The sequence below is a fragment of the Cebus imitator genome, unplaced genomic scaffold, assembly GCF_001604975.1.
Source record: "Cebus imitator isolate Cc_AM_T3 unplaced genomic scaffold, Cebus_imitator-1.0 Scaffold64, whole genome shotgun sequence".
NCBI lineage: Eukaryota > Metazoa > Chordata > Mammalia > Primates > Cebidae > Cebus > Cebus imitator.
The window spans coordinates 3,000,222-3,014,138 of NW_016107379.1; the positions used below are offsets into that span (position 1 = coordinate 3,000,222).

General features: G+C 37.2%; 1 protein-coding gene across 7 annotated transcripts in view; it reads right to left on the reverse strand.

The window, feature by feature from the left end:
* Nucleotides 1-4,842: 4,842 nt before the first annotated feature.
* LIN54 (lin-54 DREAM MuvB core complex component) overlaps nt 4,843-13,917 on the reverse strand; it is an 89,009-nt gene continuing 79,934 nt past the window's right edge. For all 7 annotated transcript variants that reach the window (XM_017530230.2, XM_017530233.2, XM_037739159.1 and 4 more), the window contains 2 exons: nt 10,612-10,814; nt 4,843-7,912 (listed from right to left, as the gene is read on the reverse strand). In XM_017530230.2, coding sequence (XP_017385719.1) covers nt 7,711-7,912; nt 10,612-10,814 — 405 coding nt within the window. In that variant the 3' untranslated portion in view covers nt 4,843-7,710. The remainder of the gene's footprint in view (nt 7,913-10,611; nt 10,815-13,917) is intronic.

Consider the following 13,917-nt stretch of genomic DNA (forward strand, 5'->3'; position numbering starts at 1 on the left):
TTTTTAAGATGGAGTCTTACTCAGCCCAGGCTGGAGAGCAGTGCCACAATCTCAGCTCACCACAACCTCTGCCTCCCGGGTTCAAGCGATTCTCCTGCTTCATTCAGCCTCCCAAGTAGCTGGGACTACAGGTGTGCACTACCATGCCCAGCTAACTTTTGTATTTTTAGTAGAGATGGAGTTTCACATGTTGGTCAGGCTGGTCTTGAACGCCTGACCTCGTGATTTGCCTGCCTTAGCCTCCCAAAGTGCTGGGATTACAGGCGTGAGCCACCTTGCCCTGCCAGGTGATGATTTCTTAAGACACTTAAAGCACAGCAAAAGAAAATAATTGGACTTCATCAAAATTAACTTGTGCTTTGAAGGGATACCATCAAGAAAGTGAAAGACAACCCATTGAATGGGAAAAATGTTTGCAAATCATTTATCTGATAAAGTTAGTATATCTAGAATCTACAAGGAATTCCTATAACTCAATAATAAAAGGATAAATAACCAAAAATTTTAAATGGGTAAAGAATGTGCATAGACTTTTCTCCAAAGGAGATATGCAGAAGGCCATAAAACACATGAATATATGTTCACATCAGCTATCCAGAAAATGCAGATCAATATGACAATGAAATATTACACCTGCTGGGACAGCTATTATAAAGATACGGAGGCCGAGTGTGGTGGCTCACACCTATAATCCCTGCACTTTGGGAGACTGAGATGGGTGGATCATCTGAGGTCAGGAGTTCGAGACCAGCCTAGCCAACATGATGAAACCCCGTCTCTACTAAAAATACAAAAAAATAGCTGGGCATTGTGGCACATGTCCCAGCTACACAGGAGGCTGAGGCAGAATGCTTGAACCCAGGAGGCAGAGGTTGCAGTGAGCCGAGATTGGGCCACTGCACACCAGCCTGGGCAACAAGAACAAAACTATGTCTCAAAAAAAATAAAGAAGACATGGCCAGGCACAGTAGCTCATGCCTCAACTCCCAGGATTTTGGTAAGCTGAGGCGGGAGGACTGCTGGAGCCCAAGAGTTCAAAACCAGCCTGGACGATAAACATAGTAAGACCCCCATCTCTGGGAAAAAAAAAAAAAAAAAAAAAAAGAAGACATAGTATTGGCAAGAATGTGGAGAAATTAGAAACCTCATACACTTTAGTTGGTGAAAATGTGAAATAGTCCTGCTAGTGCAGCAGCTTTGGAAAATAGCTGGGCAGTTCCTCAAATGTTAAATACAGTTACCTATGACCTACCAACTTGTACTCCTAGGCATATACCCAAGAGAAACGTAAACGTCCACACAAAAATGTGTACACAAACTTCATTTATAATAGCCAAAAAGTGAGAAAAAGCCTAAATGTCCATCGACTGATTAATGAAAAAAATGTGCTATAACCATGAGATGGTTCATATGGTAAGTGTATGTTTAACCTTGTAACAAATTGCCAAAGCTTGCAAACTGACTCGTTTTGCATTCTGGCCAGCAATATATCAATGTTTCCGTTGCTCTCCTTCTTTCCCAGCATTTGGCATTGTCAGGATTTACTTCTGTTTTCAAGTAGCCATTCTAATAGGTGCCTAGAATGTAATTTTCACTTGCATTTTCCTAATAACCACTGATGTGGAGCCCCCTTTTCATTTGCTTATTTGCCATTGTGTAACTTCTTAGGTGAAATGTCAGTTCAAGTCTTTTGTTCATATTTTGGAAGATTGGCTCTTTTCTTATTGAGCATTAGTTACATATTCTGGATATAAGTGCATTATCAGATGTGTTTGGCAATTATTTTTTTTTCTCAGTCTGGCTTTTTAAATTAAAGATCTTTTTTATTTTTATTTATATATTTTTTTAAGATGGGGTTTCACCATGATGGCCAGGCTGGTCTTGAACTCCTGACCTCAGGTGATCCACCCACCTCAGCCTCCCAAAATGCTAGGATTACAGGTGTGAGCCACTGCACCCAGCCTTAACTGTCTTTTGAAAAGCAGATATAATTAATTTTGGTAAGTCCAATTTTTCTATTTTTTTCTTTTTGGGATCTTAATTTTATATCTAAAATCTTTGCATAACCCATGGTCACATTTTTCTTAGGTTTTCTTCTCAACATTTAGTAGTTTTAGGTTTTACATGTAAGCTATGATTCATTCTCAGTTAACTTTGGCATATGAGTTGAAGTTCTTTTTTTTGTTTTGAGACTGAGTCTTGTTCTGTCGCCCAGGCTGGAGTGCAGTGACACAATCTTGGCTCACTGCAACTCCACCTCCCACGTTCAAGTGATTCCTGTGCCTCTCGAGTAGCTGGGACTACAAGTGTGCGCCACCACGCCTGGCTAATTTTTGTGTTTTTAGTAGAGATGGGGTTTCACCATGTTGGCCAGGCTGGTCTCAAATTCCTGACTTCAAGTGATCTGCCCACCTCGGCCTCCCAAAGTGCTGAGATTACAGGCGTGAGCCACTGCACCTGGCCTTGAGGTTCATATTTTTACATATGGATATGCCAGCACCATTTGTTTAAAAAACTATCCCCATTGAACTACTTTTGTACCACTGTAAAAAAAACAACTATATATACAGGGGTCTATTTCTGGGGGTCTCTGTCCTCTTCCACTGATAAATAGGATCTATCATTTCACCACTAACACATTGTCTTAATTACTCTAGTTTTATCTGTCTTGAAATTAGGTGGGAGTTTTCCAACTTTGTTCTTTTTTCTTTTTTGAGATGGAGTCTTACTCTGTTGCCCAGCTGGAATGCAGTGGCACGATCTTGGCTCACTGCAACCTCCGCCTCCCAGGTTCAAGCGATTCTCCTGCCTTAGCCTCCTGGGTAGCTAGGACTACAGGTGCATGCCACCACACCCAGCTAATTTTTGTATTTTTAGTAGATGGGTTTTCACCGTGTTGGCCAGGATTGTCTCAATCTCTTGACCTCGTGTTCCACCTGCCTTGGCCTCCCAAAGTGTTGGGATTATAGGCATGAGCCGCCATGCCCAGCCCCTTGTTCTTTTTTCAAAAATGTTTTGGCTGTTCTAGTTGTCCCTTTCTATATAGGTTTTATCATCAGCTTGTTGATTTCTATACAAATTCCTGCTGGGATTTTGACTGGAGTTGTGTTGAATCTATAGATCAATTTGGGGAGAATTGACATCTTAATAATATTGAATCTTCTAATCCATGAAACATGGTATATCTTCTTTTTATAAGGTTCTTTTATTTGTTCATCAGTTTTTTACTTTTCAGCACAGATCTTACATATTTTTGTTAGATTTCATGTTTTCTGGTGCTACTGTGTGATGTAAAAACTTGTTTCTAAATATTCATTGCTACTGTGTAGAAGTAGTCAACTTTTGCTTACTGATTTTGCTAAATTCACTTATTAGTTCTAGTAGTTTTAGATTATTTGGTTTTTCTGTGTAGGCAATCATATCATTTACAAATAGATATTGTCTTACTTATTTCCAATCTGTGGGCCTTTCTCCAACCTGCCTTATTGCACAGTGAACTACAGTGTTGAATGAATAATGCCTTGCTCCTAGTCTTAAAGGAAAGCATTCTACACCATTTGTATGTTAGCTGTAGGCTTTTTTTGTAAATGGTCTTAATCAGGCTTATTCTTAGATCTCTGAAGACTTTATTTTTTTGTTTATTGAATCATATATGGCTGTTGAATTTTACCAGATATTTTTTTCTGCACTTTTTTGGGGAAAAAAGCAACTTTTGAGGTAGAAGTCACAGAACCATACTATTCACCCTCTTAAGCATATAGTGGCCGGGCACGGTGGCTCATGCCTGTAATCCCAACACTTTGGGAGGCTGAGGCAGGTGGATCACCTGAGGTCAGGAGTTAGAGACTAGCTTGACCAATATGGTGAAACCCGTCTCTACTAAAAATACAAAATTAGCTGGTGTGGTGGCATGCGCCTGTAGTCCCAGCTACTCGGGAGACTGAGACATGAGAATTGCTTGAACCTGGGAGGCTGGGTTGCAGTGAGCTGAGATAATGCCACTGCACTCCGGCCTGCACAACAGAGTGAAACTCCATCTCAAACAAACAAAAAGCATATAATTCAGCAGTTTTTCCTATATCCACAGTCATTTTCTGCAACTTTTAAGATGATCATTTAGCTTTTCTTCCTTTGTACCTGTGACTTTATAATTGATTTAGAATAGAAACTAAGAGTGTCTTAAATGCTCTCACAAAATTTGCCATTTAGAGGGATATTTTTAATTAAAAAAAAAAAATGCCTTGGCCGGGTGCAGTGGCTCATAGCCAAGGTGGGTGGATCACATGAGGTCAGGAGTTCGAGACCAGGCTGACCAACATGGAGAAACCCGTCTCTACTACAAATACAAAATTTAGCTCAGTGTGGTGGTGCATGCCTGTAATCCCAGCTACTCGGGAGGCTGAGACAGGAGAATCACTTGAACCTGGGAGGTGGAGGCTGCAGTGAGCCGAGATCGCACCATTGCACTCCAGCCTGTACAACAAGAGGGAAACTCTGTGTCAAAAAAAAAAAAAAAAAGAGGCCTTAGAGCTTTCATCTCATAAAATCACTTAGACAAAAAAGAGTTCACCTTTGGTCTACAGATCATGATAAAATGTGCATTAAAGAAGCCCTAACAAGAAAAGCCTTAAGCAATTTACATAATGAAAATAACTCCAATAGTAAAAGATTTATAGTTGATTGCCTTTCCTCTGCTTTGGGTGGCCACACCAAATTTCCTATATAAAATGCTTAATAGATGCAATATGATCAAAGTTATGGCTGGAGGTCCTGCTGTGAAGCTTCATTTATATAACAAGTATTCATTTTCTTAACGATTTGTGTTATAGAACAATAGAAAACTTTTCTAAAAGTGTTTTTATTCACATTTTACATAAGGTTGAAAAAATGTCAGTTGTCCACTTGCCAGAAAATGGGGAGCTAAAGACTATGTCCTTCCCACCTCACCAATTTTGCCGTTGTACCTGTAACATTAAGGTTCTGTTTCCCAGCCTCCAGAGATAAGACCTACAGGTTGTGTTTGGTGTTTCAGAAAAAAAGGAAACTAAGAAAGATGGCCATCATAAGAATATCTCACATTAAAAGAGAGATAGTAGATTGATTTTCTGGGTATTTTTGTTTTTGAGACAGGGCCTCACTCTGATTGACCAGGTTGCAGTGCAGCGGCACAATTTTGGCTCACTACAGCTTCAACCTCCCCAGGCTCAGGTGGACCCTCCCACCTCAGCCTCCTGAGTAGCTAGGACTGCAGGCATGCGCCATTTAATTTTTTTTTTTTTTCTTTTAGTAGAGACAAGATTTCAGCCTGTTGCCCGGGCTGGTCTAGAGCCCCTGGATTGAAGTGATCCACCCACCTTGGCCTCCCAAAGCGCTGGGATTACAGGCATGAGCCACCATGCCCAGCTGAGTTTCTACTCTTAAAAGAAACAGTGGAAAGAAAGAGAACACATATTCTCATTTCAAAGCAATTTATGTTAGTAATAACTGAGCAAAATGATAGAATTTTTTAGCTGTGTGTTTTCAGAAGTAATGTAAAATTTACTTCATCAATTTAAAAGGTTTCTTGCATATGAAATGGTTAAAGTGATGTTATTAAACTAAAGAAAAAATGCAATACCTTTTTTTTTACAGAATAGTATAAATGTTTATTTTCTGTATGATTTACTTTGCTGTCCTGTTTTTACAATATAGAAAAGTGTATTCTTTGAATAGCTCTAGTAAATATAAATTTAATCTTTCTACTTTGGGATGTAAATAGAGCTAAAAAATTATATACCCAACCCTCCCCAAATAGTCTTTTAAAATCATTGAATTAATGTGGCTGTTCATCTTGTTCAGCAATTTGATGCAAATGCCTGAATACAAAAAGTTGAGTAAGTACTACACAGGAAGGAAAAGGCTTCATATTTTAGATAGATTTTTGAAAATCAGAAAAACTAGTAGCATTTGATTGCACCTTGAAATTTTTACAAGCAAAACATTCGTAAGCAATGCCATCATACATAATCTACAATTGTAATCAAAATTTCACAAACATTTTCTGCACACTGTATATAAATACACATCACAAAGGTGCAGTTAGAATTAACACAGAGTATGTACAAAATGAACAAAGTTTAGGTTAAGACCAAAAACTTATTGCAATCTTTTGAAAAATAACTTGATTAATTATTTTGTCCTCTTACACTAATTTACATTTATACAAATTTTAATTAAACATACTACATTGAGGTGCTAAGAATGTTTGCACTATCTACATTTAAAGTTACTGCACTATAATTTTATAAATCCAAATTTAAAAGGAAGATACTTTAGTGAATAACGGAATCCTCTTTTAGATTACTTAATTTCTATTGCCTATATCTTGTGAGTTCATATGAACATATATACACACTGAATACATACAACTATAGAGTCCTTGTAGGAAATGCAATAATTATACACTAATTACCGATGATTAAGGTACCTAATAAAATGCCTGAATTCCAACATGGTTTTTTCTTGTCATAAAATCAGGAGTCCTATCACAACAGGCTCTTAAATTCATAGAGTTTTTGAATTACTGAAAATGATTTAGGTTATTTTAGTAAATATAGGAAAAGAGTAGTCCTTCACCTGACCAAATAACTGGCTGAAAACAATGCCATATTAAACTTCCCTTATAAAAAGAAATCCCACTACAGTTTTGAAAATTTTGTTAAGAGGCCCATTTCTGTACATCAAGTAAGAGTCATGAATTGGTTTGAAACCTTAGTTCAAAAGTCTATAAAAAGAACTGATTGTACAGATGAAAACTTCTCTAAATTCATCTTTTACAGCTTCCATATTCTTTATTTCTCCACCCATGCCAAATTTTATACTTGATTATTATGTGAGGTTCTATATTATCACTACATAATATGTTTACTTCTATTTATATGCACCTATCATTTTAGTAGTACCCAGTAACCACTTTGACAATTTATTACTTTAAATACCTACTACCTCTTTGAAAGAAAATGGAGACAGCCGAGAGCATCTGTTAGCCATTCCTTATTATATAGAAACACACTGCTCATCCTCTGAGATTTACTGTCCTTTAATATTTTATGTCTTTTTAAAATAACTTTAAAAAAGTTTAAAAGTGTGCCTGGGGATTGTTTTCCCTTCTGACATTCCCAAAGAGACAACATGATATTATTCCAGAATCTGCCCTAAAAGTCTGATTTTTCTTTAAAAGATAGTGCTTTTCTAAATAAAAAAAAAAAAAATGTCATTTGTTTCGTAAGAATTTGTTTATGTAACATTCTATCTGCATATATTCGAGATCAAGTCCCAAAGAATAACTGAGCGCTAACCACGGCTGCTTTGGCTTTTTCTACTAACAAAGTCATACAACACCATACATTATAAATTATAGTCATTTATAAACATTTTTTGTCAAAGGTATAAGAAAGAAAACATCTAATTCTTAAGAAACCCAAGCAAATTAAAAAATCTATATAATACAATAAAGAAAAATTCAATTTAGAAGGGGCATAAGCAGATTTAACTAAGATTTAAAATGTACTAATTTCCTCATTTAAAATTTCTTCTCCTTCAGTATTATAATTTCAGGTCTTTTACAAGGACTGAATTAAAATACAGTAATTGTTTTTCTTCCAGAAAATCAAGTGTCCCTGCACCTTAAATTTTCTGTACAGTTCCATTTATCAGTCTTTTGTGCAAGAGTTAGCAACTCATGGCACAAGGGTCACTTTTTGCCTTTCCTGCAGAGTTGATGACACTCATCAAACATCGTCCGAATTCCTCAAGTATCATCCGTTCCGCTGCTGCCTTTGATTTTCCCTTCTTGTCTGCCTGCTCTGCCTGGGCAAGGAGGCAATTACATGTGGCTTCAGCTACTTCCTTAGTTACAAATGTAAATGGCAATCTGAAATGATTTTTGAGAGAGAAATTGGTGGTGTTAAATAACAACAAAAGTGGCTAACATTCTTTCATCTGGAAATCTCTACTGACACTTTCACAGTTCACCAGCAGAATGAGCATCACAATTTACACAGTGAGCACAAGCACATCCTAAAAAGAGCTTTAACAAGTTAGATCTGGTTTTATTATTCACATATTGTAAGAATATTTTTCAGGAAATACAACATTTAACATAAAATACGTGATATATTACCTAGGCAAGGTTATGTGGTAACTAAAAGATATAGTCTACATGAAGACTAGAATTTCTTTAACTAAATCCTCCCAAATCATGAATGTATGCCCTCCGTAAGTTCAATCGTTATTTACTGCTGTTGCTCCAGTCTAGAATAGTGCATGACACATAGAGACACTACATGAATAGTTGCTGAATTAATGAATAACATTGGGAACTGACAGCACTATCTCTTGGACAAAATGGAAAATAAAGCACTTTACTACAGTCACAGATAATGTTTGTAGAAAACAAGAAAACATACCAAAATTCTGCATTGTTCTATCACAACAAAACAAAATGGAGAAACCAAATGTTGCTCTGTACAGAGCTGCATTCATAAAGACCAGAGCTATGGAGGATTAAATTGGTGCAACCCATGGTGATGATGACTACATTTGTAGCCAAGTCTTTTTTTTTCCAGACAGAGTTTTGATCTTGTTGCTCAGGCTAGAGTGCAGTGGCATGATCTCAGCTCACTGCAACCTCTGCCTTCCAGTTTCAAGTGATTCTTCTGCCTCAGTTTCCAGAGTAGCTGGGATTACAGGTGCCCACCACCAGACCCGGCTAATTTTTCTATTTTTAGTAGAGATGGGGTTTCACCATGTTGGCCAGGCTGGTCTAACTCCTGACCTCATGATCTGCCTGCCTTGGCCTCCCAAAGTGCTGGGATTACAGGATGAGCCACCGTGCCTGGCCTCAAGTCTTAGTCTGTGACAGATTAATTCAAGCAACATAATCTAACCACTAACTCAACAATCTGTGAGTAAGCAGTCCCTAAGAGAAGTATACTAAACAATGAAGTCTGAAATTAAGGCTCACAATGGCAAGAGAGGGTGATTGAGAATTCAGGCTGCCATGTAGCTGTATAGGAATCTTTAATATACAAACAAGCACTTTAAACTAGAAAATACTAATTCAAGGTTTTGGTCACTTGAAACAAGCCTGTTAACATGCTGGCATAACTTTATTTATTTTTGGCATAACTTTTTAATACAAGTTTTTAATACATAGTTTTGATTATAATATATAATTTTATAATTTTGTTTTCATTTCATATCATAAACGTCTTCCCAAGTTTAAAAATTACAAATATTTTACTGTAGCAATATCTTTGACCTCCATGTAGAGATTAGATTCAATACTCTAAAGACCAGAAAGGATCCCAGGTTATAAGCCTCATTAAAGTGCCTGCCCATTTCCACTTTATTCAGTCAAGAACCATTTGCTGCTTATATTCCAATGATAAGAGTTCTTTAGAACCAGTATCTTAAGGCAGGGCATGGTGGCTGATGCCTATAATCCCAACACTTTGGGAGGCCAAGAGAGTAGATCACCTGAGGTGAGGCATTGAAGACCAGGCTGGCCAACATAGTGAGACCTCATCTCTACTAAAAATACAAAAAATTAACTGGGTGTGGTGGTGCATGCCTGTAATCCCAGCTACTCAGGAGGCTGAGGCAGGAGAATTGCTTAAACCCAGGAGGTGGAGGTTGCAGTGAGCTGAGATCGTGACACTGCACTCCAGCCTGGGCGACAGAGTGAGACTTCATCTCATAAAGAAAAAAAAAAAAAGCCTTATTTTTATAAACACTGGATCTCATTTTCAACTTGGGCATTTTAAATAATTTAAAATTTAAATAATTTAAAATAATTTAAAAACCTTGCCATTTGCAAGGTTCATTCCATTTAATAACTCCTCAAATTAACCTCTAATAAGCTTGCTAATACCAGTCCAATCCAAATCACAAACCTATGTTGTATCAGGTCTTGACAAACACTGGAGATGTTCTGGACATGCCTTGTTCCCCACAACCACCTGATATGGGCTATTTTAAGGGTAAGAAAATTGAGGCTCAAAGAGATGAAGTACTTGTCTAATTCACAAACTACTAAGTAGCACAGATAGTCTACCTGACTTTAGAGGTCACGCTTTTCTACTCCAGAGCTTAGCAGATAAAGGAGATAACAAAACGGAGCAGCACTATTACAGTATGGTACGATGGGTGGCCCAGCAGGATGGGGAAAGTGCTCCAAGAAATGGAAAAGGCAAGAGAAGGTAAGAAAATGCAAAAACATGAATATTTACACTTTCATCGAGACATATGAAACACTGGTTTTCTTTGGGGTTCCTCAAATTACATAATTACCTCATCTTAGGCAGAAATTAAGCACAATGGACTAAATCATTACTGTACATTTTGGACCTGCACAATAATCCAACAGTACTTTCTGTTAGCTTTAAATTCTACAGAAACAGTAGTTTCTGTTACCTTTAAACATCTACAAGTTAACTGAAGATGGAAAGAAAGTGCAAAAATCAGGTTTGCAACAACCAAAAGTATAAGCTCAACTTGGCTCCCAAAAATAAACTTTACCAAAAGTGAGTATTTGGGAAATACTATAAAAAGATTGAAATACTGACTTACTTTCCACCGCCACTATTTAAAGCTGGTGCTGGCCTAGTAAGCAAGTCTGAAATTTGAGAGGATAACTTCGTCTTCGCTGCTGTTTGTTGTTGTACCCTTACTTCAGCTGCATCTGCCAAGTGCATCAGTGTCTTCCTTTCCGGGCTTTCTTCAAAATTCTTACAGCCAACACATTTGCATATTGAGGAACACATTATTTTTGCCTAAAAGATTTACAAAAGAAAAGTTTCCAAATCAAAACCAAAATACATTACTTTGAGTAGATGCCACAATCAAATCACCAGATAATAGCATTAACTGGTCAACTGGTAAGATTAGATGGAAGCATCTCTGGCTGACAAACACTAACTACAAATGTGGGAGCTAGGTTAGGTACTCTTAAGTCTGATGGTCGCTGTATAATGTTTGTGGCTGTGTCCTCCCATGCCAGTTTTCCCCCACTATGAATACAGATTTCCTTCAGATATGAGTAACACATGTTTTCCACAAACATGAATGATACATTAAAATATCGAAAATAAGACGAGGCGTGGTGACTCATGCCTGTAATCCCAGCACTTCGGGAGACTGAGGCAGGCAGATCACGAGGTCAAGAGATCGAGACCACCCTGGCCAACATGGTGAAACCCTGTCTCTACTAAACATACAAAAATTAACCGGGCGTGGTGGCGCATGCCTGTAATCTCAGCTCCTTGGAAGGCCGAACAGGAGAATTCGCTTGAACCCGGGAGGTGGAGACTGCAGTGAGCTGAGATCGTGCCACTGCACTCTGTCCTGAGCAACAGGGCTAGACTCCGTCTCAAAAAATAAATAAATAAATAAAAATAAAAAATAAGGGTCATCCTGAATCCAGCCACCTCAATCAAATCATCATTAACATATAGGTGATCTCCCATTTATGCATATGTGCATATGTATATAATTTCACATTAAAGGGATTTCATAGATGCTATTTTTATTATTCTATTGCGCTATTTTTAATCTGAAGAGGGAGTTCGGGAGGGACTTCAGATTCCCCACACCCTTCAGTAACTCATATGAAACTAGGGTGTATTTTACATTTTATATAAATAAACATTTTCATGTAAAAATATGTCAAAAATTATTTATATAAAATCCTAGACCTTTTGTATATATATTAACAAATATAGAACTCTTTCATTTTTTAGTTTGTTTTCAAAATCATATACTGTACCAGCTTTTCTGCATTTTGCATTTCTTATAACTCATGGAATCACTGCAAAGTCATCTGGCATAGCTTGAATTCATTCTCTTTAATGGGTGGGTGTAAATTTCTGGTATGATGTGGCAATTTTATTGGGCATTCATTTCCCTATTGATGGGTGTTTATTTTTGTTTCCACTTCTTAGGTACTACAAATGATGCATAAAAAGATTTTTTGGTATACAGTATCCCTTTTTATTTTTCTTAATTAGATTTCTAGAATTGGGCTCACTGGTTAACAGGCCTGTTTAATTTTAAGAGATGGAGCCAGATTGCTTTTTCAAAAGGCTGTAACACCTCACATCTCATCAGCAAGGTGTAAAGGAAGGCTTTCCCACATTCCTCCAACAATGGATATTATAACTCCTTTTAACATTTTATAATCTGATGATGGGGGAGATAAAGTAAGATTTCATTGTTCTTTAATTTACATTTTCCTGATTTCAAATGAATTTGAGTATTTTTTTGTCAGCTGCATTTTCTTCAGTAAACCCATGTCTATACAAATATATAAAACTGTCCCTTCTGTCTATAGAACCTAGCAAGATAAACGGACTGAATTATAAATACATTTACTCTACTCCTTTCTTATAATACACCAATAAATTTCATTTACCAAAGGAATTGGATATAAGTTTGTGTTAACTGTGTTACTGTGATCCTGACTGGGAATCTAACTAAAGCAACACTTAATAAGCACCTAGCGATGAAGAGAGAAAATTCCTGACCTCAGAGTGGGGAAGACATACCAATATTGTTAATTTAGATTATATATATATAGGGTTTTAAAAATTCTATTTATATTTTAAGAACCATAAGAAAGATATTAATAATGTGTAACAGGAGCTCAGGATGGAGAAATAGCAATGACACTTACCTTGGCTAATTTAACTTCCCCTGTACAAAAAAAAAAAGATGTGGAGGGGAGGAAAAAGGTCACAAGAAAAGATGCAACCCTGAAATAAGGTGGGGAGCCATTCATGCAATCAATAAGCCTATAGGCGTTGGAAGGAAACATGAATGGGTTGTCCAGATGCAAACCAACAGGACTAAAAAGCCAATTTGGCTGAAGAACAATGTGTCAAAAGAACAACAGTTCAACACAAAATGTCAGATAAGCCCACAGCTAATTTGCAGCCAATTACCCACTGCTATCCATTGTTTAGTATATTCTAAGTTTCTCCATTTTTTGGTACATAACTTTTGGAATGATAAATTTGTTACTAGACAGTGTATCTGTCTTGACACAATGTCATCAAAATAGGTATGGCAAGGCTCTGTCTTCTAACACTTTTCAACCAGTACAGTACCTTTTCTACTTCTATTAATTTACAGATTTATTAACCAGTTCAATTAAATGATTAGTTCATATATGTCTGAATTTCATATGCCCAGCATGTATTGATTGTTCAATGCCATATACATGAAAGGGTCACTTTCCCCTTCTGATCCAACTTTATATCAATTTCCACATTCTCAAAAGAAGGGTTAATTTTTACATGTTCGTAACAACTTTTGTATGATATGGTTTCTAAACGCAAGCAAGCTATTTTATCAGGTATTCAAAAGACTAAAAGATTCCAACACTAGATAAAAACTGGCTTGTTGGATTTGGAGATGTTACTTAAGATAGTTTAAAAAATAAACTTGGAACCGGATGCAGTGGCTTATGCCTGTCATCTCAGCACTTTAGTAGGCCGAGGTGGGCGGATCACAAGGTCAGGAGTTCGAGACCAGCCTGACCAACATGGTGAAACCCCATCTCTACTTAAAATACAAAAATTAGCCAGGTGTGGTGGCACACACCTGTAATCCCAACTACTCAGGAAGCAGAGGTAGGAGAATCACTTGAAGCCAGGTGGCAGAGGTTCAGTAAGTCGAGATCTCACCACTGCACTCCAGCCTGAATGGCAGAGCAAGACTCTGTCTCCAAAAAAAATTAAAAATTAAATAAATAAATAAACTTGTGACAGTAGCTCATACCTCTATTCCTAACACTTTGGGAGGCTGAGGCAGGTGGATTACTTGAGTTTGAGACCAACCTGGCCAAATGGTAAAAACCTGTCTCTACTAAAAAAAAAA